Genomic DNA, 24899 nt, shown 5'->3' with positions numbered 1-24899 from the left:
GTGTCTAGCTAAAACCCTCTCATCTCAGTACATCTCTAAAGACTTGGACATTTTTTCATTTGAGCACGCCTTCGTGGTGCCCTCATAACATTGCTGTGCTTCTCTGCTGGCCCCTGCATCAACCAGGACATTCATGTTATAACTCCAAGAGCAGAGCAGCTGGAAACAGCGGGGCTGTTGTTATCTGGAGGTGGATGGAGCCAGGGTTGGTGTGGTGATGTCACAGCTCTAGGTTAGTATCTCATACATTTTCCTGGCCCTCTGCAAGATGTCTGTAGTACCTCCAAGCTCACATGACAACATTTAAGGTCGAAAAAGTGTATTAGCTCATAAGGCTACCACAACAAGGAACCAATAGTCAGAAAGCTCAAGCAAGAAGACTGTATCTCAGTATGAAGGCTAGAAGTCCAAAACCAGGGTGCTGGCAGGGCTGGTTTCTTCTGAGGCTTCACTCCTCATCTCATAGACAACTCTTTCTCTTTCTCTTTCTCTCTCTCTCTCTCTCTCTCTCTCTCTCTCTCTCTCTCTCTCTCTCTCCCCCCCCCCCCCGCCTTCTTGTAAGAATCCAGTTACATCAGATCAGGGCCTGCCCTAATGGCCTCACCTAACCTAATTACCTCCTTGAACATCCTATTCCCAAATTTAGTCTCATTCTGAGAGTCTCATTCTGCCACTTGGGACTTAAATATATAAACTTGGGGGTCACACGATACAGCCATAACAAAGATTCTATAATAAGAGCCTTCTCTGGGTTGTCTTTTCAGGTAAAGGGTACTTCCTAGAACCTTCCAGTAGACTGGCAGGACAGGAGCTAATAACCTGCCTCTTTCCCTAAGAGAGCTTTTCCAAACTGGGGAATGGAGATGGGGTGTGTGTTGGATCCTGAAAGAATGGTGGGAAGGCTCACAGAGTCCGATTGGTCCTGCCAGACTGTGCTCCCACACCGGCAGACTGGCTGCTCACAAGGCATGGCACCTCTGCTACCAGCTTCCTGAACCAGAGTTGAGCACCTCAGCCAAGAGTGCCCCTCGTGGACAGGACAGTACCTTGTTCAACATGAGTGTTCAACCACTACTTGCTAAAGAAATAAACAAATAGAATTTAATGAACTAGATTAACCTGTTTTCATTGTATTTGATCACAGCATTAAATCTTGTTCATATGTTTGGCTTGCATAGCCTGTGGATCATACCTTTAAATAATTGTAGGGTGTATTACTATGAAACTACTATTACAATTATGATCTGTGAGCTATGTCTCCCCCAAATCTATGTGGCTGCATGAATTTTTGTTGAACTGATAATGGATAAATGAATACTTAAGAGTTGACTAATACGAGCTAAGAAGTTATGGTTTCTAGAAAACACTGTCTTCAAGAACTGGCATCTATCTAGCCAGTGCTCACAGAGGTGGGTGCCATAAAGAAGGATCTAGATGACTGTGGCAAGTAGGCTTAAGGCTGTCATGCTAAGAGCAATTCAACAGAGGTGAAGCTGCTGGACGTGGTTACTTGAGTTTGGCTCAGTGGAGAGACAGGATATCACAAGTACTCAGAGGACTGCTGCCTTCTGTCTAGCATGCATCACCTTTGCTCCACAAAACCCCACATACTTAGTTTTTGGTGTTCTGCAGAGCAGAGGATCAAAGCACCTCAGTAATGAGCAGCATTAATTTTGGGGTGACTGATTTGATGGTGGTTCTCAAATTCTGACCATCTGCCCCCAGTGTTAGAGAAACTCCTGATTTCCAGAAAAGTCATTTGTATCAAAGTGACAGGGCTCACAGCTGAGGTGCAAACCATGCAGATAAATGAAGATCCAAGGATGCAGAAACTCAGAGTGACTGCAAGTAACCAGTTCCCAGGGCAGTGCATTTTGGCACCATGAGACATGCTTTGCAACTGAGAGCTGTGTCTCCTCTCACCCTATTTCAGACCCAAAGGGCTCTTCCTCCCTCGCACAGTTCAAATAATGAGGTTCAATTAAAACATTCAGGTTCAATTAGTGTGTTAGGGCTTCGGAGGCTGTGTCAGGGCAGAATATTTTCTGTGAGCAAATGAAGACAAACTGGACTGTTCTGGACCAGTGTGGTAACATGCAGGGGCAGGAGACAACTTGGTTTGCAACCAACAACTGTATCGCAGAAGAGCTGGACAAGACGGTACTTGTGTGTATTTGTGCTCTGACCGTGCCGGTTCCCTGGGCCCCAAGGGCTTTCCTAACAGCCAAGAGAAGGAATTGCATGCTAGGGTGTTTTCCTAACAAGTTGTGACTTTTTCTCCTTTCTTTAAAATATTGGTAGCCCAGAATTTTGCTGGGGAAACAAGAAAAAGAAAAAAATAACAACCTGTTACTATAATGATATCTTTTTTAATTGTACCAATAAACTAGGTCTTAACACATTATTGTAAGCACATTAGCCAAAACTATTATAATAAACTCTTGTTGAGAGAAAAATATCCTGGCAATGCATGTGTCTAGAATTCTGCCTTCTGAACTGCTGCCAAAGCGTGAAAGATTCCCAGTTCCCTATGAAGTCCAATGCTGTGCATGGACTGCTCCCCTCTGCCTGTTGCCAATACAATCACTAACTTTACTTTGATGTTCTCTCCTTTTTGTTTTGCCCCCCCCCCTCTCCTTCCCTCCCCCCTCTCTCTTTCTTTCCTGAGACAGGGTCTTATATAGGCCAGGCTAGTTTCCAAATTCTACGTTGTCAAGAATGACCTAGAACTCCTTTTCTTTGTGCCTACTCCCACCAAGTGCTGGGATTATCGGTGTGTACCACCACACACTGCTTATTCTTGGCTTTCTATCATGACTTTGACTCTGGCAATTCTCATACACTAAGCACACCACTATCTGGAATCCCCTTACCTGGAATGCTGCTAATTAGCATCCCTCAGATCAAAGGCACAAGGGCTGATGAGACATTCCAAGTTCATACAGTGACTTTTGAGTCATTTAGAAAATATCTGAGTGTATTCAGAAAAGTTTAACATTCATATCTGAATGGATTCTGTAGATGTTGTTTCCATGTCACTCCAAGTATATTAATAAAATACAAAATAATACATTGTAATAAATCAAGATGATGTGGACAAGCTGGGATGAATAACAGAACCAAATAAATGGGTAGGAATTAATGTAACTAATACATACTTTGTCGTGGGGGTTAAAGGCTACTTAACAGAAGAACCCTGAGTTAGCACTCAAAGAAAGCCAGGGGGATATCGGCTAGCAACCCAGCCACGTTTGGTGACACTGAAACAGTTGGTTTTATCCAAGACCATCTGTTTGTTATTGTTTTTAAAGTGTCCAAATAAAAAAAGAAACAGTTTCACTGTGTGCCTAGCTAGTCAGGCCAGGTCTAAGGAGGACTGTTTTGTTATGAAGGACACATTTGAAAGGCAAAGGAACTAATATGTTTCTTTTGGCAACTCCAATATAATAGCTGTCTTCAAACAGCTGAGGCTATCAAAGAAAAGAAACATTACATTTAACTATGTAGTGCCAGAGCCCAGACACAGCATCAGTGATTGGAAATGTCCAAGGAACACCTGTCAGCTCCACATGCGATAAGACTTTTTACAATGTTTATGGTGATCAAAATCTTAAACTTCAGTGAACTTGAGCAGAGGCCAAGACTTGGGCAGGAGACTTCTAGGACACAGCAAAGACTTCTATTCTTTGCCCTGTGGTGGGAGTTTAAATCCTTTATTGTACCGTGGTTTCTCCACGGTCCGCCATACATTCTCATGCTCTCTTTTGTAGGTATGATATATTTTACAATGAAAACTAGTGACTGGGTTGTGAGTTAAGGGGCAAAAACCATCATTATGAGGGTTCAAAAGGAAGCTGGTGGCTGTGGATGAAAGAGTAGAGAGATGGTTTCCAGTGCTCACTAGGCTTCAAAATCTTGTCCGCACCCGGACAAGTTTTTATTAGTTTTGTTTTTTGTTGTTATTGCTTTTGTTTTTCAAGATAGGGCTTCTTTGCGTAATTGCCCTAGCTGTCCAACTTTGTAGATCAAGTTGGCCTTGAACTCACAGGGATCCACCTGTCTCTGCCCGAGCACTGAGATTAGAGGCGTGTGCCACCACTGCCCAGCTCCAGGCAATTCTTACAGCAAAGCTCTCCTAAAGCACTAAGGCAACAGCCTTTAATTAACTTCATGGGAGGCCTCACTTGTGGCAGGCTCAAAATGAGCATTGCTGCTGTTTACTAGACTATGACCCCATGTCTCTATTGCGGTGGCTATCATTTTATAGGCTGTTACACAGGAGAAAGAGATAAACACAGTTTCTGCCCTCTCCAAATTACATTGATAGTAATAAAGAGAAGAGAATGAGAGCAGATATAACAGAGAATAAATATAAAGTTAAAAAGTTCATGCAGTGAGCAGGTCAAGGTTTGAGGTATTGTAAGAGTGGGAAACAAATACCAGGTCTTAGAGAACACAGACTAAATGGGTTCCAACCAGAAGCCTGCCCTCTGCTCCCATTAAGTCCATGGTTCCTGGAAGAAGCTAGCATTAGAAATATATAGACTGACAACCAAACATTTGGGCAGGTTTCTCCTGAGCTGCCAGGAATAAAACAAAGCCAAACCAGCCTGCGTGGTCATTTCCTCCTACAGATCCTGTCCTCCTGTTCTGCTCTTCATGGTCTCCCACTACCGTCTTCGCTGTGCTCATCTGAACGGGAACTAAGACACAAAAAGGGGAAATGAGAGACAGGGGTATTTGTGGACTACGATGGATGTAGAATCCCGGAGAGTCCTTGAGTCCCCAAGTCACTGCAAACAAACAGCCAAGCTCTCTGCTCCTTCTGGCTTAGCTGTAACTGGGAGCAAAGTTACTTCTGCTTTGGACCCACTTAACCTTTTATCTGGGGATCCCCAATCATGTTACCGACGACATTAATTCCTCTATCCTTACAATGACCTTAGGTTGATGGGAAAAACAAACTACTCTAGTCCAATGTGGTAAAATGCAAATAGCATCTAGTCCAAGTTCATTTTATAATTTATCTTTACTGAGGAGTAACCAAGGTATTATAGGTATAAATACACCAATTTCATATCAGCCTTTCTGTCTTTGATTTTATCGATGTCAGTGATGTTTTAGTATTTTTTTCTTCCTGTAATTTATTTATTTGCTCAAGGTCTCATGTACTCCAGACTGTCCTCAAATTCAGTATGTAGAGGAATGAGATCTTAAACTCTCGATCCCCTACTTCCACCTCCCAAGTGCTGGGATTCTAAGTGTGAGCCGGCACACTGGTTCATATGGTGCGGGAATCCAGCCTGGAGTTGTGTGTGGACTAGGTGTGCTAGGTGCACTCAGCCACATCCCAGCCCCCTCTCCCCAGAAATGATCACTTCACGGAGAAACTGAAACAGAGAGTGATTAACACATATCAGCTGAGGCTAGGCCTCAGAAAATAGTGCTTAAGTTAGAAACCCAACAGCCCAAATTCTGGGAACATTTAAAAAAAACAAACATTAGATTTTTTTTAAACAGGCTTAAAACATTGAATCTACTCAAAATTTGTGAAATTATATGGTAACCACTGTCGAGTTTGAGCTCTTGACACCAAAAGTAGTGTAGCACGAGGGATGGCAGCGAAAGTAATCATGGTCCAGAGTTTAGAAATCACTCTGTCCTCACCAAGAGCATCAACAGTGTCCCCTCCTAGCTAGGAAGACAAGAAAACTCAGAGAACAGCTAGACACACAACAGGGACTGGGTCTTTGAAGTCCAAGTTCAACAAGGATACGTTTTGGAGGAGAGAAGCTTCCTGCATTCTAGAGGTAACCAAGAAGTGGGTGAAGCAACATTCACCAGCACCACCTATGACAACTGAGAAGCAGGTACCTTCCAGTGAAGGAACAGAGCCCCTGCGGGGGGCCTAGCAGACCTAAGACAAACTTCCTAGGAAGAATAGATATGTCCATTACGCATGTCGATGGAATATGAACAGTCACCTATTGCAAGAATAGACAAGCAAGGATTTTATCATACACATGTCCACGTAAATGTAGGGTGTGGAAACCTATAAGTGCATAAATGAAAGTAGGAATAATTAAATAACAAAGTTGGAAGTAGGGATGGGAGAGCAATCCAGAAGAAAAATACGTTTAGGGGGACTTCCTCTTTGTTTTACATCATCTTGATTTGGTGTGTTTGTTTGTTTGTTTGTTTTTTGAAATAAAGTCTCCTGTAACCCAGGCCATTCTCAAATTCCCTAATATGGATGCTGGCCTTAAACTCCTGATCCTCCCCTACCTCACCAGGGCTGGAATTACAGGTATGTGCCCCTATAGCCAAACTATTCTTTTTCTTAATTTAGGAATCAGAAAGTAGCTATATCCCCAGCACCCACATGGTGGCTCACAACCATCTGTAATTCATTCCAGGAGATCCCACACACTCCTCTGACTTCCATAGGCACCAGGCACACACACGATACACATTCAGACATACAGGCAAAACAGTCATACACATAAAAAATAAAAATATTTTAATCTTTTCATGTGTTTGCCTGCATATATGTATGTGTACCATACGTGCCTGGTATCTACAGAGATCCAAGAGGACATCAGATGACCTGGGACTGCAGTTAAAGTACTGTGAGTTACCACATGGGTGCTAGAAATCAAACCTGGGTCCTCTGCAAGAGCAGCCAGTATTCTTAATCATAGAACCATTTCTCCCCCTGGGTGGATTACTTAAATAAAAAAATTTGATAGTAAAAAAAGTTACTTAAATCAAAGCAAATAAATAATAAAAGTCTAAAGCAGGTAGGTTATGTGGTCACAGGTGAAAAATGAAACAAGGAATGCAGGAGCAGATCCCTTAAAGAGGAGGTGGCTCTGGGGACGTCTGCTTTCAGCCCAGTGAGACTGACTTTGGTGCTGTTGAAATCATTCCGTTCACTGGGAGATCCTATCTGGAAGCAGAAGACCAAAAGCAGTAGAGGAAGACATACAGTGTCCTTCTCTGGGCTCTGCATGGACACATAACAAAACAAACATTAAAACCAAAACAAGTGAATAAACACAAAATGAGAAAACTAATTTAGCTGGACAGTGGGGGTGCACGCTTCTAATCCCAGAACTTGGGAGGCAGAGGCAAGTGGATCTCTGTGAGTTTGAGGCCAGCCTGATCTACAGAGCGAGTTCCAGGATAGCCAGGAATACACAGAGAAACCCTGTCTTGAAAAACCAACCAACCAACAAATAAATAAATATAACTTCTGCTTGGTTAAAAAAAAAAGAAGAAAGAAAGTAGCTATATCTTGGTAAGAATGGGCTTTTGAGAGTACATGTCTTAGAACTGAACCTTATCCTAGATGTGGAACCATGCAAACAAGGGTGGGGAGGGGGAGGAAAGTAGTGTCAACGTTGCTTTGAGCAACTGGAAATTCAAGAGTGATTGCAAGATAGCTTGACTACTAGGCTATATCTAAGTCTTTCCACGCCTGTACTTGTAGAAGGTACATGCTCTCCTTGTTCAAGAGCACAAGGAATCTTCAACTTGTAAAAGCCTGTTTGCAACAGATGCTGAAGGCAGCCATGTAGTGGTGAATATGGAAGATAGGTAACTGGGCAGGAAGTCCCTAGCAGTCCCAATCTTCCCCACCCCACCTCCAGATTCCACCACCACAGTTAAGGTTCCCAGTGCACACATGGCTTATGTAGACCCTCACATTATCCAGTTTGCTTTATCCAAGCTAAATTCACCTGCTGAGCTTCAGGCAGGTGATGAACTAGAGTCTCAGAATAAGAACTCTGTTGAGATCTGTCATGCTGTAAACACTTCTCCAGACATCAGTTCAGATTCAAGCACAGCACCGAGACTTGTTCATCTCTGTAAATCGCATTAACTCATTCTCTCTGGCCCCAGTTAGTTAGAGAAATAGCCACAGAAAATCAGTAGTCTAGAGGAGTGAGTAAAAACACCTACAGAAAGAGTCCCCATGCTCTGGCTACGGGTTCTTCATCAGCGCTAGCTCTAACCATGAGCTAAAGGCTGGCAACCAAAAAAAATAAAATAAAGTAAAATAAAGGCTGGCAACCTCAGAGTTTCTGAAGAAACCACTCATCCTCATCACCCTGGTTCCCGAGCTAACGATGACTAAGATCTGCACGAATACTGTGAAAGCCTGAGGACTCTTATCAGTCTTAAGATCATTTGTCACCATCTATCCATGTGCTGTATGGTGCGTGAACACATCAAATGTAACAATGAAATACCTTTCCTATCCCTACACAGTTCAATACTGCTAAACAGCTCTAGGAGTCCACAGAATACTCCACAAATACCATGCTCAAACAGATGAGGAACTGACAGTGAGTATTCAACCAAGCTAGCAAAGCCAGTCGTTGAAGGCAAGAGGACTGAAATACACTGTGCATTTAGCTCAGTGGTTCTCAGCCTTTCCACTGCTGTGACCCTTTAATACAGTTCCTCACGCTGTGGTGACCCCCAACCATAAAATTATTTTCGTTGCTACTTTATAACTAATTTTGCTACCATAATGAATTGCAATATAACTATTTCTGAAGGCAGAGGTTTGCCAAAGGGGTCACAACCCACAGTTTTCAACCACTGATTTAGCTAACCCCTAGCATTTTGTTCTGTTCAGCCTAATACAGAAGACGGTTTCTAGACTGTACAGAAGATGGAAACCATTATAAAACATTTCTGCACTAAAAGTGCTCACATTGGCAATCCTCTTCATGGCATTTAAATCTTGTCCATTGTGTTTGCTTTCATAGTGAGACTTTCTAACTAGAAAGGGTGGGGACCAACACTATTATTCCTTCTTTTTCAAACAGGTAAGTCAACTTCAGGCCACACTTAGTAGTGAACTTACAAATGACTCAAGGACAACTAGTTATTAGCCTTGTATAGGGGCGCACACCTTCAATCCCAGCAATTGGGAGGCAGAGGCAAGCAGATCTCTGTGTGTTTGAAGCCAGCCTGGTCTACATAGCGTGTTCCGAGGCAGCCAGGGGTTATGTGGTAAGGTCCTGTCTCCAAATACACAAAAAGCAGAGTTGGTGGTACAGTTCTACACTCCCAGCACAACACAGGATAATCCCAAACCATGACCAGCCTGGGGAAGGCTAAGAGGCGTGTCCAACACTAAAAAGAAAAAGCCAACCCTTTTTCTTTTTAACAGCTAATGGCAATATTTCCATGTGCTGCATGGTTCACAGGTGGGAAACGTACGTATTCCATAGGCATTTGATGAAGACTGGTCTTCACTTCCGCCTGTCATCTTCGCCTCCCTCACTTTTTATCGTCATACACTTAATTTTACTGATCCCAACTCTGCCTCTGGAGTGAAACTAGGGCTAGGAACCATTTGGAATTACGGAAACTCACAAAGTTTGTTTCGTATTAATTTGTAATTGCTTAATCAGGAACAAAAGGCAAAGGGGGGTGCCGTGTTTGAATGGCAAAGACGTACACTTTACAGTACTTGGATGAGGCCGATTACGACTAAAATGGAGACATGTGAGGAAACGATCCTACCCCCTAGGCTGCGCAGGGAGGAAAGGCCAACGCAGAAAGGCTGCAGAAGTTTCTGGGCTCCCGTAAGTGCGGAAGCGCCCTCCTTCCAAGAGGGACTCCAGGCCCAGAGCCTCCTAACCACGGATGGGTACCGGCGGAAGTGGAGTCGGCTCGGGACATTGCCCCCTCCCACCCGGCTTAGAGTGGAAATGACGAAAGCAGCCGCGGAGTCACTTCCTGCTGGGTGGATGAGGAGGAGCTCGAGCTGCCGCGGAGGAGCCCTAGTAGAGACAGACGGCGCCGAAGAGGTGAGGCCGGCGTCGGCGGTCGCGGCCCTAGCGGGCAGGACGGAAGGGACACGGGTGCGGGCGGCCGTCGGAGCCGCTGCTGACGGGCGGGAGCGGCGACTCCCGCCGCAGGCCGGGCGGGGGCCGAGCACCCTCGGGAGTCACGAACACCTGCAGACGCGCCCGCGGACTCCGAGGGGCTTGACGGGCATGTCGGGGGCCGGAGGATCGAGAGGGCATCCGGCTCGGGCGTCGCCCAGCGCGAGCCCACAGGCGCCAGGCTGAAGGGTGTTCCCGAGCAGGGAAAAGGCCCTGCGATCCGACACGCAGTCTAGGAGTTAACCCAGGACAGCTTCCCGGAGCCTTGGGGAAATCGGTGTTTATTCTCTCCCATCATCACGGAAACGGGAGAGGAAGCTTCTGCCCAGCCCTGGTGCCTTGTTACTGTGTATATCCTGTGTGTGCCAGTGTCTGTCTGTCGCCTCCTTCCTTGAGCCTTGATCCCTAATGTTCTTAGGGACTGAAATTTACTGTTTTCCTTAATGTATATGCCGGGAAAGAAAATGCAGAACATCTAGAGGAATTCTAGGTTAGATGAAATTTCCAAGATTAGGAATTTGTCCCACCCCACCCTGGGGCCTCTGAAGCACCTGCGTTTGCTCCAGACCTGCTCTTGATGGTGCTGAGGACCTGTCGTGCTCCCTGAAATGATGAGAATAAGCCTGTCCTCTCTTCCTCCGTCATTCTCTGCCAGTTTCACGCTTCCCTCCTCTTTGCTGAAGGACTGACACAACGCTGTCTGCTGCTAGGAACAGGAGATTTATTGAGGAACTATAAGTCTGCGTGGAATGAATTCAGATCGTAGCAATGAATTCCATCCACCACTGGCCAGGAGACCCCAAATCCCTACCCTGTTCTTTTTATTTCCCTCTTAAATATATGCCTTTGCAATTTTTTTCATGAAATTTTAGGATAGTGCTATTTCTTGGATAGAGTGGCTGTACACACAGCACGTTTACTTTCTGTATCTCAGAATATTTTTTTAGGACGAGCGCAGTTTCTGATCGAATGATGTTGTTTTCCATTTCACATAATTCAGTAAATATTTGGAATCCGAAGTTCCTTCTTGAGTAGAGGGTTTGGGTTTTTTTTCACTCTTTAGATTGGTATATCTGGGTGAACTCAGGCTGTGTACCTAAGCATAAGGGCTTGTTTAGTAATACAAAACAAACTGTTTGACTTGTTTTTGCTTCCTTTTGGACTTGTTTCACTGTTCCCTTTTTTATGTTAGAGGGCTGGTCAGAAGGAAGAAAGCAAATATTAAGGACAGTGTTTACACTTGTGGCTAAAGTCAGGTGAGAGATAATTATGGCTTTTGAAGCTGATGACCTGAGGACCGTCATTTGATGACTTGAGGATTAGTAGTTGAGAGGTGACATGTTTAAAAGACAAAGGGCTTTGGAAAAAAGTAAAGACAAAAGGGGGGATGTTTGTGGGGGGGGCTGTGCCAAAAAACCTTTGTTAGATAGTACATAACATCTCAAAATAACTGTGAGACTTGTTTCTCTCAGCAGGAGGGCGAAAATGAAAGCAGGCTGTAGCATCGTGGAAAAGCCAGAAGGAGGTGGAGGTGAGCAGAGGTCAATCATCTCTGATGGATCTGGAATGTCCCTTAGTGGTTCCTGCCCTGTCGTGTTCCTGTCCCCACTTGGGTTTAGGTTGACAAATGCTAGACCGTCACTGACAGCCACATGACTGTAGGTCTTGGCTCACACATCTTTATTGCAAGTTTTCGTGGATCTTTTTCTGGTAGGGAAATAATTCCACACTGGGGATAAGGTGTTTTCTGCCATATGTTGCTAAAACATCAGTTTATCTTGTTTCTTTTGCTATATGGTGATCTATGAAAAAGTGATAGATTAGGATGCCTAAGTACTGCTGCCTAATTTTTATTGGATTCAGTGATTGCCACAAGGATGGGTAATTTCTCCATCCTTCACTCTCCTCTTCATGGTTAGCCAGCTGACTGGAAGGGTGTGTTTGTAAAGTACTCTAGAGATAGCGAGCCGGGGAATGTGGAGGTGGGGATACTGGCATGTTTGTACCTAACTCCCAACTACTTTGGTCTTGCCCTCTTTGCATTTAAGGGTATCAGTTTCCAGATTGGGCCTACAAAACAGAGTCGTCGCCAGGCTCCCGGCAGATCCAGCTGTGGCACTTCATCCTGGAACTGCTGCAGAAGGAAGAGTTCCGCCATGTCATCGCCTGGCAGCAGGGAGAGTATGGGGAGTTTGTCATCAAGGATCCAGATGAAGTGGCTCGCCTCTGGGGCCGCAGGAAGTGCAAGCCACAGATGAACTATGACAAGCTGAGCCGGGCCCTCAGGTGAGGGAAAGGATCCCCCGAATCTGTGGTATGAACTAAGCTGGAAGGAAAGTGTGCAGGTTTGTGGATGTTGTCTGAAAGGTATCAGGTGATGAAAGCCTGCACTTCGTAGTCAAAGTGTGAGTCAAAGAGGTGTTGAATCTGAGTGGCACAAGAGGTGAGAAGGTGTAGGAGGGGATTCCAGTGTGGCTGGCACCGGCTGGCAGCTGATCGTGCTTTGAGTGGGTAAGAGCATGTGGTGAGACATGAAGTAGGGCTCAGTTATGATCCAGGGGATTACTGTAGACTTCCCTGTTGGGAAATTCCTGTCATCTCTCTTTTGGGCTCTCCTGGAAGTGGGAAAGGTGCAGTGGGTGCAGGAGGAAGGCTTTGAACCAGATGCTCACATCCCATACCTGCAGCCTCCGTTCAGTCCAAAGGGTGAACCAGATGCTCACATCCCATACCTGCAGCCTGCGTTCAGTCCAAAGGGTGAACCAGATGCTCACATCCCATACCTGCAGCCTCCGTTCAGTCCAAAGGGTGATCACCAGTTCTCTCATTCGCTCTTCTCTGTCAGTTTTTAATTTTTATAGCTCTTTAGTCCTCAAGGGGCCAGCAGGTGGTTTATGACCTCTGCAACTTAGTAGAAGCCAGGCCAGAGCTTCCCTGTCTTTCTGCATTCTCAGTAGCCCGAGTGGCGCCTCCCACGTCCTTTATGTGCCACGGTGAAGGTGAAGTGGGCCAGGGTAGCTGCTGTTTCCTGTTCTGCCATTGTCTCACTGGCTCCCATGAAACCCGTTTTCTTTCCTGTGTTTAGTCCTTGCACTTAGGCTCCTGACTAACTCCATGAGCTCTCCCAGAAGGCTTGTCTGACCCAACCTGGGCAAGACAAAAAGAAACTAGACAGTTCTTTAGAGTGAAGCAGGAAGGAAGTGGACCATAGATTGAAACTCTAGAGGAATGAGAAGGTGAGTGGTTAGAACTGAGGAAGGTGTTTGGGATCTTAAGATAAGATGTCTGTGTCGAGCTTTAGGCAAAGACTACAGCTCAGTTTAAAATGGATGAGAAAAGTGAGTTCTTAGGTCTCCAAGTCCCAAATCCAGGGCCAGGCTATAAAGGAATGGTGAAGGTTTTTGTAAGCAATGCTTAGAGCCAGAATTGATCTTAGTAGTCATCTAAGTGTAGCAAATGCCATACCATTGTTCTTGTTTTTGTAGATACTATTACAACAAGAGGATCCTTCATAAAACAAAAGGGAAAAGGTTTACTTACAAGTTTAACTTCAGCAAGCTGGCGATGCCCAACTACCCTTTCATCAACATCCGCTCAAGTGGTAAGAGACAATACCTGTGATGGAGAGTGGATTTTGAATTTAAAAGAATTTTTAAAAACCCAAATCTGAGACCTGACCTGTGTAAGGAGATTTTTAGAAACAATTGGTGTGACGAGATCCCTTAGATCACTTCAGGTCCTCCTTATTCGTCTAAGGGGCCATGGGCTGTGCACTGCTCCAGCAGGCTTGGTAGTTTGTTTGGCTACTTTTCAGACTCCTGGAGACTACTAAACTCCTTTTGGGGAACGAGTCCATAAGTTTATGTTGAATTTTAAATTCAAGACTCCGTTTTAACACCTTGCCCAGTGGCTCTTTCATAGCTGTGAACCTGTTTCTACAAACATTTCCGATTTTCTATGAAACTACACGCTCTCCCTTATCAAGTGAATGTCATCAAAACCACAGCCCCCTGAGTCGTGTTTGCAGTGAAAGGCCAAGTCTCTGATCTGCACCAGCATCAGCACTGCTCCTCAGTGCAAGACTCTGGGCTTCCCCTCTGTGCTGTCTGGTGGCATCCGTGGCAGCTCACAGCCTTGGCTCTGCTCCTTGATGAAGATAATCCACTTACAAAAGCGTCAGGTGTAGGTGTTTGAGTTAGAGTTAGGTTAGAGTTCTTGTTTTTGGCATTTTTGTTTATTTGGAGAGAGGGGTGTTAAAAGATAATAAATTATCCCCTGCTCATGAGTCAGTTTTGTTTTTTGTTTTTTTTTTTTAATTCGAGACAGGTTTCACTATGTAGTCAGGCTGGTCTTGAACTTTACTCTTGTCAACCTGGCCTAGGGCAGTCTTCCTGTCTCATCCAAGTGCTAGGATTACAGGTGTCAAGTACCATTTTGACCAGTTTCATCATTGTTCTTTGTGACATTCTATGCCAAGAAAGGAGATCATGATTTTGAATAAAAGTACTCAGAGGTTGGCAGAAACTCGAAAAATTCGAGGAGGGGTGTGGCTAAGAGAATATAATACTAAGATGATCTGTAGATATGTAATTACTGCACACAACAAGTCAGGGCAGTTTTAGCTTGACTGCTATCATTGCAGTTCCACCTTCTCCAGTAACCACGCCTTCCTGTCCCTGGGGCATGCATTTGGGGGTGGGGGTTGGAATGCACCTCTAATTACAACCTGTTTTCTTTCCCTGTGCCTAAGGGAGCTGCATTAGGAAATCAAAGCTGCTCTAGCCCCTGGAATCTTGCTTCCTCTGTTTCTCACTCTTGCTTTTTTCCTGTGCACCTATAGAGTGTAGGACTCCAAATATGTTGGGCTTCGTACACTTGCACTCCTCCAAACCTGTCAGTCTTGTTCTTTGATCCATTTTCATCAATTGAAGGCTCAGAAGTTCAACCACTTAGACAACTTGAATAGAACGTCCTGAGAGTAATCGGGTTTTCCAAGGCCAGGGACTCTTCACTCTGTAGAAGTCCTGGTCTGCAAAATCTGTTACACCAAATGCTGTTAAGCCAGCAGTGATCTTTAATAGGTTCAAGATGTCAATCAAAAGTCCTGGGATAGTCATAGCTCAGAAGAGCACTTGTCTAGCATGTGTAAGGCCCTGGGTTCAACTCTCAACACAAAATCATCACCATATCATCATCACCATCCCAGGAAAAGCAAAACATTGAACCATCCTTCTAGTCTGTGGGCTCCTTGGTATAGATAACTCCGAAGAACCAGAGCCATTTGTTTACAGAGAACTTTTACCCACATAGACCAAGTGTTTAAGATTAACATAATGTTGACAAAAGAAAGCAACACTATTGAGTGTCTACTTAGTAAAGACGCTTCTGTTTGGTTTGGTTTGGTGACTTATCTGTGCTTCTAACCTAGTAAATATATATATTGATACTTCTGTTTTACAACTGACAAAAATCAAATATGAACACAGCAGAGTCAAATACAGAAGTAGATTCAGTTCTTCCTTCAACTTTTAAAATCATGCTCTTGTTTTAAATATCGTGCATTCTTCCTCTTGGTTAGGATTCAACCATGTGTTAACAGATGTGTTAATCCCTAAAGAAAAACAAAGGACTATGGGGAAGTTCTTTTCCTCAAGGAACTTAAGAGTTTAACTGAGGGTCTGTGTCTGCCGCTTCAGTCTCTGGGAGCCCCTGTGAACCCCTGCTTGGTTGACTCTGTGGGCCCTGCTCTCATGGTGTCCTCAACCTCTCTGGCACCTACAATCCTTCCTCCCCCTGTTCTGCGGGATCCCCCTGGCTCTGCCTGGTGACAAACCTACAATCTCATCTCAGTTAAACTCTTAATGTTGGGGCCCTTTGCCTCCTACTGGCTTGCCACATCCAACCATGATAATGAGGTTTGTGCCCAGTATTGTTAGGCCATGTGAGGCCTGCTTTTTTATTTATTTTTTTAAGAGGACTTAACAAGGAGTTGATCTGGGGAAAAGGGGAAGGTAGGAGGAACTGGTAGGAGTTGTAGGCAGGGAAAACTTTTAAAATCATGCTCTTGTTTTAAAAGTCGGGATATAATGTATGAGAGAAAAAAATAGAAGTTTAAAGGAAATTCTAGTTTTGTATGGTGGGATGGAATAAAAGCTCGAGAAAATACTCACTTAAACCCTGGAGGCCAGAGTTTGGTCAATGTATGTAACTATTCTGGTCTTTTATTTTTAAGTAGAAATATATGCCAAATATAAAAACATGTAAGTGTGAATATTGCTTTTTTTCCCCTCCATGTTTTTCCTAGTCACTGTTAATAGTTTAAGGTGGAGCTTGGCATGGCTTCCTAGCACTTGGAAGATAGACAGTCAAAGGGTCTGGAGTTCAAGGACACCCTGGGCTATGTATTGACTTCAAGGATAACCTGGGCTACTCTGATACCATGTCTCAGAACCCCAAAAGACACTTTAGGATAGAGTACTCAATAGTAGAATACTTGAAACTAAGCATAGGGGTGCACAGCTATAGTTCCAGCTGACATTAGCCACACAGTAAGTTTCTGTCTCAAAAAAGTATAGCTATATGCAGTATCTTTTTTATGTGTGTGTACCATATAAAATATGGCCTACATATAAACCATCTTAATTTTTTTAATCTAAAAATTTTGTAATTTTGATTTTTTTAACTTTTTTTTCCTTTTTTTTATTGATAAAAGGAGAATAAAAAAAAACAAATTTCCACCTCCTCCCAGCCTCCCATTTCCCTCCCCCTCCTCCCACTCTTCTCCCCCTCCTCCTACCCCTCTCCCCTTCCCCCCACTCCTCTCCCCCTCCCTCTCCAGTCCAAAGAGCAGTCAGGGTTCCCTGCCCTGTGGTAAGTCCTAGGTCCTCCCCCCTCCGTCCATATCTAGGAAGGTGAACATCCAAACTGGCTAGGCTCCCACCAAGCCAGCACATTGCGTAGGATCAAAACCGCCTGCCATTGTCCTTGGCATCTCATCAGCCCTCATTGTTCGCCATGTTCAGAGAGTCCAGTTTTATCCCATGCTTTTTCGGTAACAGTCCAGCTGGCCTTGGTGAGCTCCCAGTAGATCAGCTCCACTGTCTCAGTGGGTGGGTGCACCCCTCGTGGTCCCGACTTCTTTGCTCATATTCTCCCTCCTTCTGCTCCTCATTGGGACCTTGGGAGCTCAGTCCAGTGCTCCAGTGTGGGTCTCTGTCTTTATCTCCATCCATCACCAGATGAAAGTTCTAGGATGATATGCAAGATATTCGTCAGTAGCCTAGCCAGTTTGGATGTTCACCTTCCTAGATATGGACGGAGGGGGGAGGACCTAGGACTTACCACAGGGCAGGGAACCCTGACTGCTCTTTGGACTGGAGAGTGAGGGGGAGAGGAGTGGGGAGAAGAGGAGAGGAGTGGGAGGAGGGGGAGAAGAGTGGGAAGAGGGGGAGGAGGGGGAGGAGGGGGAGGGAAATGGGAGGCTGGGAGGAGGTGGAAATTTGTTTTTTTTTCTTTATTATTCTCCTTTTATCAATAAAAAAAATACCTATAAAAAAAAGATATTCGTCAGTATTGCTCTAGGATAGGGTCATTTCAGGTTCCCTATCCTCAGCTGCCCAAGGAACTAACTGGGGACCTCAGCTTGGGCACCTGGGAGCCCCTCTAGGGTCAAGTCTCCTGCCCACCCTAAAGTGGGTCCCTTAACTAAGAATTGTGGTTCCATGCTCCCCTATCCAACCTTCCTTTATCCCGATCCTCCTGTATCCCCAAGTCCCCCCTCCTTCCCTTCTACCTTTTCTCTCCCCATCTCCCCTTACCCCCATCCTACCCCACCCCCAAGATCCCAATTTTCTCCCTGGCAATTTTGTCTACTTCCCTTATCCAAGAGGATAACTATATGTTTTTCCTTGGGTTCACCTTCTTACTTAGCTTCTTTAGGTCCACCTATTGTAGACTCCGTGACCCCTATTTATGGCTAGAAACCAATTATGAGTGAATACATCCCATGTTCATCTTTTTGGGTCTGGGATACCTCACTCAGGATAGTGCTTTCTATTTCCATCCATTTGCATGCAAAATTCGAGAAGTCATTGTTTTTTACCGCAGCGTAGTACTCTAGTGTGTATATACTCCATACTTTCTTCATCCATTCTTCCATTGAAGGGCATCTAGGTTGTTTCCAGGTTCTGGCTATTACAAATAATACTGCTATGAACATAGTTGAACAAATGCTTTTGTCATGTGATAGGGCATCTCTTGGGTAAATTCCCAAGAGTGGTATTGCTGGGTCCAGGGGTAGGTTGATCCCAAATTTCCTGAGAAACCGAAACACTGACTTCCACAGTGGTTGCACAAGATTGCATTCCCACCAGCAATGGATGAGGGTACCCCTTCCTCCACAGCCTCTCCAGCAAAGGCTATCATTGGTGTTTTTGACTTTAGCCATTCTGACAGGTGTAAGATGATATCTCAAAGTTGTTTTGATTTGCATTTCCCTGATTGCTAAGGAAATTGAGCATGACCTTAAGTGTCTTTTGGCCATTTGAACTTCTTCTGTTGAGAATTCTCTGTTCAGTTCAGTGCCCCATTTTTTAATTGGGTTAATTAGCATTTTAAAGTCTAGTTTCTTGAGTTCTCTGTATATTTTGGAGATCAGACCTTTGTCTGTTGCGGGGTTGGTGAAGATCTTCTCCCAGTCAGTAGGTTGCCTTTGTGTCTTAGTGGACAGTGTCCTTTGCTTTACAGAAACTTCTCAGTTTTAGTAGGTCCCATTTATTCAATGTTGCCCTTAATGTCTGTGCTTCTGGGGTTATACCTAAGAAGCGATCGCCTGTGCCCATCTGTTGTAGGGTATTTCCCACTTTCTCTTCTATCAGGTTCAGTGTTTTCGGGCTGATATTGAGGTCTTTAATCCATTTGGACTTGAGTTTTGTGCACGGTGATAGATATGGGTCTATTTTCATTCTTCTTATTTGGGGCTTTTGGGGGAAGTTGAGAATTTATGACCTTCTCAAGTTTAATGTGATAAATGATAGTTTCTTCTTAGAGTTTGAAATTTAGCAGTTGGACTTCATTTTTTGAGGCAACCTAGCCTCAAGTCACAGTAATTTTCCTGACTTAGCCTCCCCAGTTCTGGGATTATAAACATGGGTCATCACACCTGCTAGTAGTCAGACTTGAGAGGAAATAGTAGGTCCAGCCTCCTCCTCAGTACTCGAAGACAACAGAAGTAGATACCATTATATAGGATTCATTGAACTATAGATACAGAAAGACTGGAATCTCTGAAATATAATGGTTGTTTATCAAAAATGATATAGACCATAAGAACTTACCTTAATAAAAATTGCCTTTTCATAGCAATCTATTTCACTAAAGTACCTTGTCTCTGCCCAGTCATGTGAGGTGGAGTCTGAATTTTCAGAACAACCACATGCATGTGTTTTGTTTGGCTATGTAGCTGCTGGATTTACTTGCTTTATAAATACAGTCAAAATTATGATGGTGAGAAAAACCTTTCCGGTGAAGCTGAAAATTGAAAGGGGGTATATACACACAATCGAGTTGCAAGGAAGAGGTCCATGTACCCACTCATCCTTCAGCTAACTCTGACACCCTGAAATGTCGGGATATAGTTTTAAGTCAGATATTGAGTGACATTGCAGGTAGGAAGGAGGACCACCTGGACAGTAAGGTAAGAGACCAGGGGACCATGGAAGCTAGGCTGAATGGAGAAAGCTGAGCAATATAGGATGCCTTTAAAGGCTCAGGCCTCCTCCCTCCTCCCTCCTCCTCCTGAGTGCTGGGATTGCAAGCCTATACCACTATACCCAGCCTGAGCAATAGTTTTGAAAAAGACTCAGACTAGATGAGTGTGTTTCCTGTTGTCACTTAACATTGTGCACTTAGCTAGTGTAGGTAAAAGTGATGATATGATAGTGAATGACCAGGTGGCTAACACAGACTTTTTCTTCCATCACAGGTGTGGTTCCTCAGAGCGCACCACCAGTGCCAACAGCCTCTTCCCGCTTCCATTTCCCACCCCTAGACACACATTCTCCCAGTGATGTGCAGCCAGGGCGGTTCTCTGCTAGCTCCTTGAGTGCTTCTGGGCCTGAGTCAGGTGGTACCACTGATAGAAAGGTGGAGCCTTTGGACCTAGAAGATGGCTCAGCCTCTGACTGGCACCGGGCCATGGATTTTATTCCCTCTCGAAATGCTCTTAGTGGAGGAGGGATTGGCCACCAGAAACGTAAGCCTGACATAGTGCTTCCTCTCTTCTCTCGGCCAGCAGTGTACCCTGACCCCCACAGTCCCTTCGCTCTCTCTCCTGTTCCTGGCCGTGGAGGTGTCCTAAATGTCCCCATTTCACCAGCCCTGTCCCTGACGCCCACCGTGTTCTCCTATAGTCCCTCGCCAGGCCTGAGCCCCTTCACCAGCACCAGTTGCTTCTCTTTCAACCCAGAGGAAATGAAACACTACCTTCATTCTCAAGCCTGTTCTGTGTTCAACTACCATCTGAGTCCTCGGACTTTTCCCCGCTACCCAGGGCTCATGGTCCCACCACTGCAGTGCCAAATACATCCTGAGGAGTCGTCCCAGTTCTCTATCAAGCTGCAGCCCCCCCCAGCTGGACGGAAGAACCGAGAGAGGGTAGAAAACAATGAGTCCACACACGGCTCTGCCCCAACCAGTGCGCCTAGTCCCTCTCGAATCAAAGTAGAGCCCCCCTCTGAGAAGGATCCCGAGAGCCTCAGGCAGTCGACCCAAGGAAAGAAAGAACACTCCCAAGAAGTGGACACTGTGCAGACCAGGACCATTGAAGAGGGGAAAGGCACAGCGTTCGCCCACCCCTCACCCACCTGGCCCTCTGTACCCGTTGGCATCCCCAGTGATGAAACCCTAGAAGGGACTGAAGACAACGAGGACAGGTCTGGCAAGGAGCCCAGTGCTCCTGAGAAGAAGGAAGATGCACTCATGCCCCCAAAGCTCCGGCTGAAGAGGCGGTGGAATGACGACCCTGAAGCCCGGGAGCTCAGTAAGACGGGCAAGTTCCTCTGGAATGGGGCAGGACCCCAGGGCCTGGCTGCAGTAGCCACTGCTGCTGCTGATGCTTAAAACCACAGTGGAAGGGAAGCTGTTCATATTACAATCAGATACACGTATTTATGTAGCAAGATTCTGGGGTGGGAGGCGGGGTTAAGCTGGTTTGACAATTCTGGGGCATGGACTTGTACTTTTCTGTTGGGGATGACTGTCTTGTGTTGTACATTAAGTGGGGTATAAACACACTCTTTTTTTTCTTGGTGAGTAGGACGTAGGGAGGATATTGAACTGTGGGGGAAGGAGCTTGTTTCCTGTTTAAGACTCATTTTCTGCCTGGCAAGCTCCATAAGAGCCCACTTTGTAGTCCCATTACAGTTCAGGACCCAGAGTTTTTTCTGTTGTATTTATACATAGAGAAAGCCAATAATGGTATATTTTGCTTTGAGAGAGAGAAATAGAGGAAAAGGCTGGGATGCTGGGTCATAAGGAACAGTTAACAGCATGTTAACTAAGATATTTATTTCAGGAGAGAGAAAATGTAATTTCAGTCTTCCAGAAGTGGGGACATTTAGGTGTCCTTCCCTCCTTTCTCCTCTCCCCGTTTCCCTCAGTGGAGCACATGTACATGTGCTCGCTCTTTCTCTCTCCCTCTCTCTCTCCCTCTCTCTCTCTCTCTTACACACACGCCCTCCACACACACACACACTCACACATTTGGCTTTTTTCCCCTTCTTAGAAAATGTTTTCGAGACTTGAGTGTACTGCAGTTACAGTGGGCAGGGAGAGCACAGGAGCACCTGGCCCTCAGCCTCAGAGCTGAGGTGGGGAGGAAGCCCTGCTGCAAGCTCTTTGACTGTCACCTCCTTCACCTGTTAAAAAGCCATGCGGGGTTGTAAACTCTTGATCAGGGAAGAAAGAAGAGGGCAGGAGGAGGTAACCCGATGCCTTTAAAAACAAAACAGATGACAGAACCAGTCTTCATTTTTTTTTTTTACATTATTTGTTTGGGAAACCATGCCAAGTATAACTGAACAAGTTTTATGAGGAGCAGGATAGTGCCGCTGAAGATGCTTTTCTGTTGTGTCTGGTTGTCTTACTGTTTCTTAGGTGAAGCCTTAACTATGAACATGCATTAAGATGATACGGGTCTGTCAGCATAAACCTGTAAAGGGCATGAACACTGTTGAGATAACCCAGGAATGTTGAGGCATAGTCGAATTCCTAGCTGATAGCTACTCCCTCTGATGTTACCAGGCTGGGTGCAAAGGGCAGGACTGTAGGAACGACGACGTGCAGAGCAGCTGGGAACAATGCTGTTGAAGCTGAAGGAAGAGGTAGGAAGGTGGTAACCAGGGGCCTGTTAACCACAACTTACCAGATGCCACAAGATGCTGTGGTGGTGTTGCCATCCTTGTGATCCCCAATGCCCAGACTGTCCTGCTCAGTTGTCTATTCACAGAGTGCAGGTCACAGACGGGAGCCATTTCTGTGGGGGAATTCCCTTACAAAATTTCAAAGAAATGGGAAGATACTGATCTTCTGTGAAATGACATGCTAGCAGAGGGGAAGCAGCAGCCAGCGTCCTCTGCGTGCGCTGGTGCCTGGAGCGGCCCAGGGCAGCGGGAAAAGTCATTCCGTATCTGCTGAGGCAGGGGATGGCATTGGGGCATCAGTGATCGCTGATTCCACCACCTTAACCTGGTTGAAAACTCTATATACCAGCTAATACTTGAGTGTTATCTTTTGATGGTGGGGTGTTTGGTTTTTCTTTAACTGAAACGCATGCACAAAAGGAGCTCAGGAGACAGCAGCCGACTCAGGATGACTTGAGGCCGTCATTGCTCTTTCTTGTCGCTTGGTCCAGATTCCATACATGAGCAACTGTCTTTCCCCAGGAAAGGGACCGAGAGGTCTCTGGTGACCCAGGCTTTCTTTGGTTGGGCCACAAAGGACTCGCCGCTCCTGCTTCCTTCCCTCACCCTGACTCACCTCTGAATCTAAAGCAAGCCCAGCGACTAAAGGAAGGCTCTCTGCTCGCTGTTGCCCATCAAATCAGGGAGGCCAGGTGGCCACCAGTGTCTGCTAGAAGGGCTTGCCAGCGAGTGTCCGTGTGAACTCAGGAATAGAAACGTGGGGCCTTTCAAATGAGAGGAGGAAAATCCTTGATGCACACCTGTAGTCCCCTAAAACCCAAGTGCCAGAATTAATCCCTAGATGCTGCTTCCATTTGAATAAATTCACTGCTTTTACGGAAAAAACATTCAGAAATGTTGACCTCAATGAAAAATGCTTTTGGACTTTTACTAAAGCATGCTGTTTCCTTGGTTGCCATTCCACCCGCGATGTGTTGGTTGACTGGTACTGCGAACAGCTGGAGTTTGGATTTGGATCTGGGGAAGGGTCTGTCTAAATAGCAGAAGAACTTGGGCTTGCTCCGGAAATGGAGCGATCGTTGATATACTTACTGGAGCAAAGGAATGAGAATTTGTTCTCTCCTCAGCCCCCTCCTGGCACTTCCTGCCTCCAGCCTGGTGTGAAAGGAGGTGGTCGCCTTCTGTGAGCACATCCTTGTCCAACAACAGAGAGAAAGGGGTTAGAAGCTGGATGTACTTCCTCTCCCTCTTTTTTTTCCTTCTAAATTTTGTTGTGCCAAATGTGTAAAACTTTGTAGGTGTAAATCTATTGAAATTTCACTAATCAAGAGCTTGTTCATTTAAACAGTTTGCTTTTTTAGCCATAGAAAAAGAGTAGCAAATTCTCAGGGGCATCGGCATTGCTGAGCTCGCCTCTTTTTGAAGTAAAATAGAGACAGGTATAGTCCGTCTCCCCTAGGGGTCGGGCTGTTCTGCGTTAAACCCAGCTCAGTAATACAGGGAACCCTAGTGACCCATAAGCCAGGGAACTTCCAGAAGCATTAAAAAAAAAAAAAGAAAGAAAAAAAGTTATATTCCACTGCCAAGTGGGTAGTCATTTAGCTGTTTGTCCCTTGTTTTTTATTTATTCTATAATTATGTTTGTGCTTTTTCTGGTGTAAACAGTAGTGAGGCATATGTTTTTATGTGGCTTTAGAGATACTTCAATCTTCAAAGAACTGTTCCAATTAGTTCCTTCTTGGAAAAAGTTATGTGTTAATTTGTTTCAACATATTTAGGCATTCTTTGAATTATAAACTTGTGATGCAGGGATTTGTGAATGAGACATTCACATGTGAAGATGACTTCACCAGACATCTGTGTAAGCAGAATAAGATGTGTATATGTACATAAATTATAAGGAACCTGAACACCATTGTGCAGTGCCTTTTAGATGTTCTGCTTTCTAAAGTCTTCAAATTTTTGCATATATATTATATATATGATGTAATGTTATAGAAATATATGTATAATATACATATTTTTTCCAGGGGTATCTGATAGCTCTGTATTTTGTTATGGAAGGCGAAAGAAAAAAAAGTATTTTACCTCAAAAATTAAAGTTAAATTTAAAAACAAAGAGTACTTAGATGTTTTCTGACTATTGATTTTATTGTTCCTTGCACACTGTGCCAAAGTCTGCAGGCTTCCTACTAGCTCACCGCACTCTGCAGATCCTGCAGGGGCCAGAAGAGTGAGGGTGGGCTTATCCACAGTGCTGAAGCCTGTGTTTCCACAGGGAGTGAATAAAAGGCGCTAAAGCAAGGAGAGTGGGTTGGGAGAAAGTCCTGCATGCTGATTGTAGTTGTAGTGAGAATTCTTTAGCCACATGGTTGGTCACCTGTGGGAAAAAGTCAGCCAGACAGATCCATAGATAGCCAGAGAAGTAGTAGAGGGTGGCAGCTAAGGGCCCACAGTTTCTTTCTTTTTTATTTTCTTGTTTTTTGTTTTGTTTTCCAAGACAGGGTTTCTCTGTAGCTTTGAGCCTGTCCTGTAGGCTCACTCTGTAGATCAGACTGGCTTCGAACTCACA

General features: G+C 44.9%; 1 protein-coding gene across 2 annotated transcripts; it reads left to right on the top strand.

Annotated features, from left to right (window-relative positions):
- Window positions 1–9746: 9746 nt before the first annotated feature.
- Etv3 (ETS variant transcription factor 3) lies at window positions 9747–24448 on the top strand. Of its 2 annotated transcripts, none has more exons than XM_075978657.1 (5): window positions 9747–9830; window positions 11381–11439; window positions 11957–12194; window positions 13394–13509; window positions 19891–24448. In XM_075978657.1, exons 2-5 carry the CDS (start codon window positions 11394–11396, stop codon window positions 21024–21026), a joined length of 1536 nt encoding a protein of 511 aa, XP_075834772.1. In that variant the 5' UTR covers window positions 9747–9830; window positions 11381–11393; the 3' UTR covers window positions 21027–24448. The 2 variants fall into 2 exon arrangements, with proteins under 2 accessions (XP_075834772.1, XP_075834773.1); XM_075978658.1 differs by having other exon boundaries at window positions 9765–9830; window positions 11384–11439; window positions 19891–23867.
- The last annotated feature ends 451 nt before the right edge of the window (window positions 24449–24899 follow it).

This window comes from Microtus pennsylvanicus, chromosome 7, assembly GCF_037038515.1.
Source record: "Microtus pennsylvanicus isolate mMicPen1 chromosome 7, mMicPen1.hap1, whole genome shotgun sequence".
In the NCBI taxonomy this organism is placed as follows: Eukaryota; Metazoa; Chordata; class Mammalia; order Rodentia; family Cricetidae; genus Microtus; species Microtus pennsylvanicus.
Note: the sequence above shows the minus strand (reverse complement) of the source record. Positions and strands in the feature narration are given on the sequence as shown.

Coding starts and splice junctions, on each gene's coding strand:
- Etv3 (XM_075978657.1), top strand. CDS start 11,394: ATGAAAGCAGGCTGTAGCATCGTGGAAAAGCCAGAAGGAGGTGGAG. Junction 12,195..13,393: donor AAGCTGAGCCGGGCCCTCAG/GTGAGGGAAAGG, acceptor TTGTTTTTGTAG/ATACTATTACAACAAGAGGA. Junction 13,510..19,890: donor CATCAACATCCGCTCAAGTG/GTAAGAGACAAT, acceptor CTTCCATCACAG/GTGTGGTTCCTCAGAGCGCA.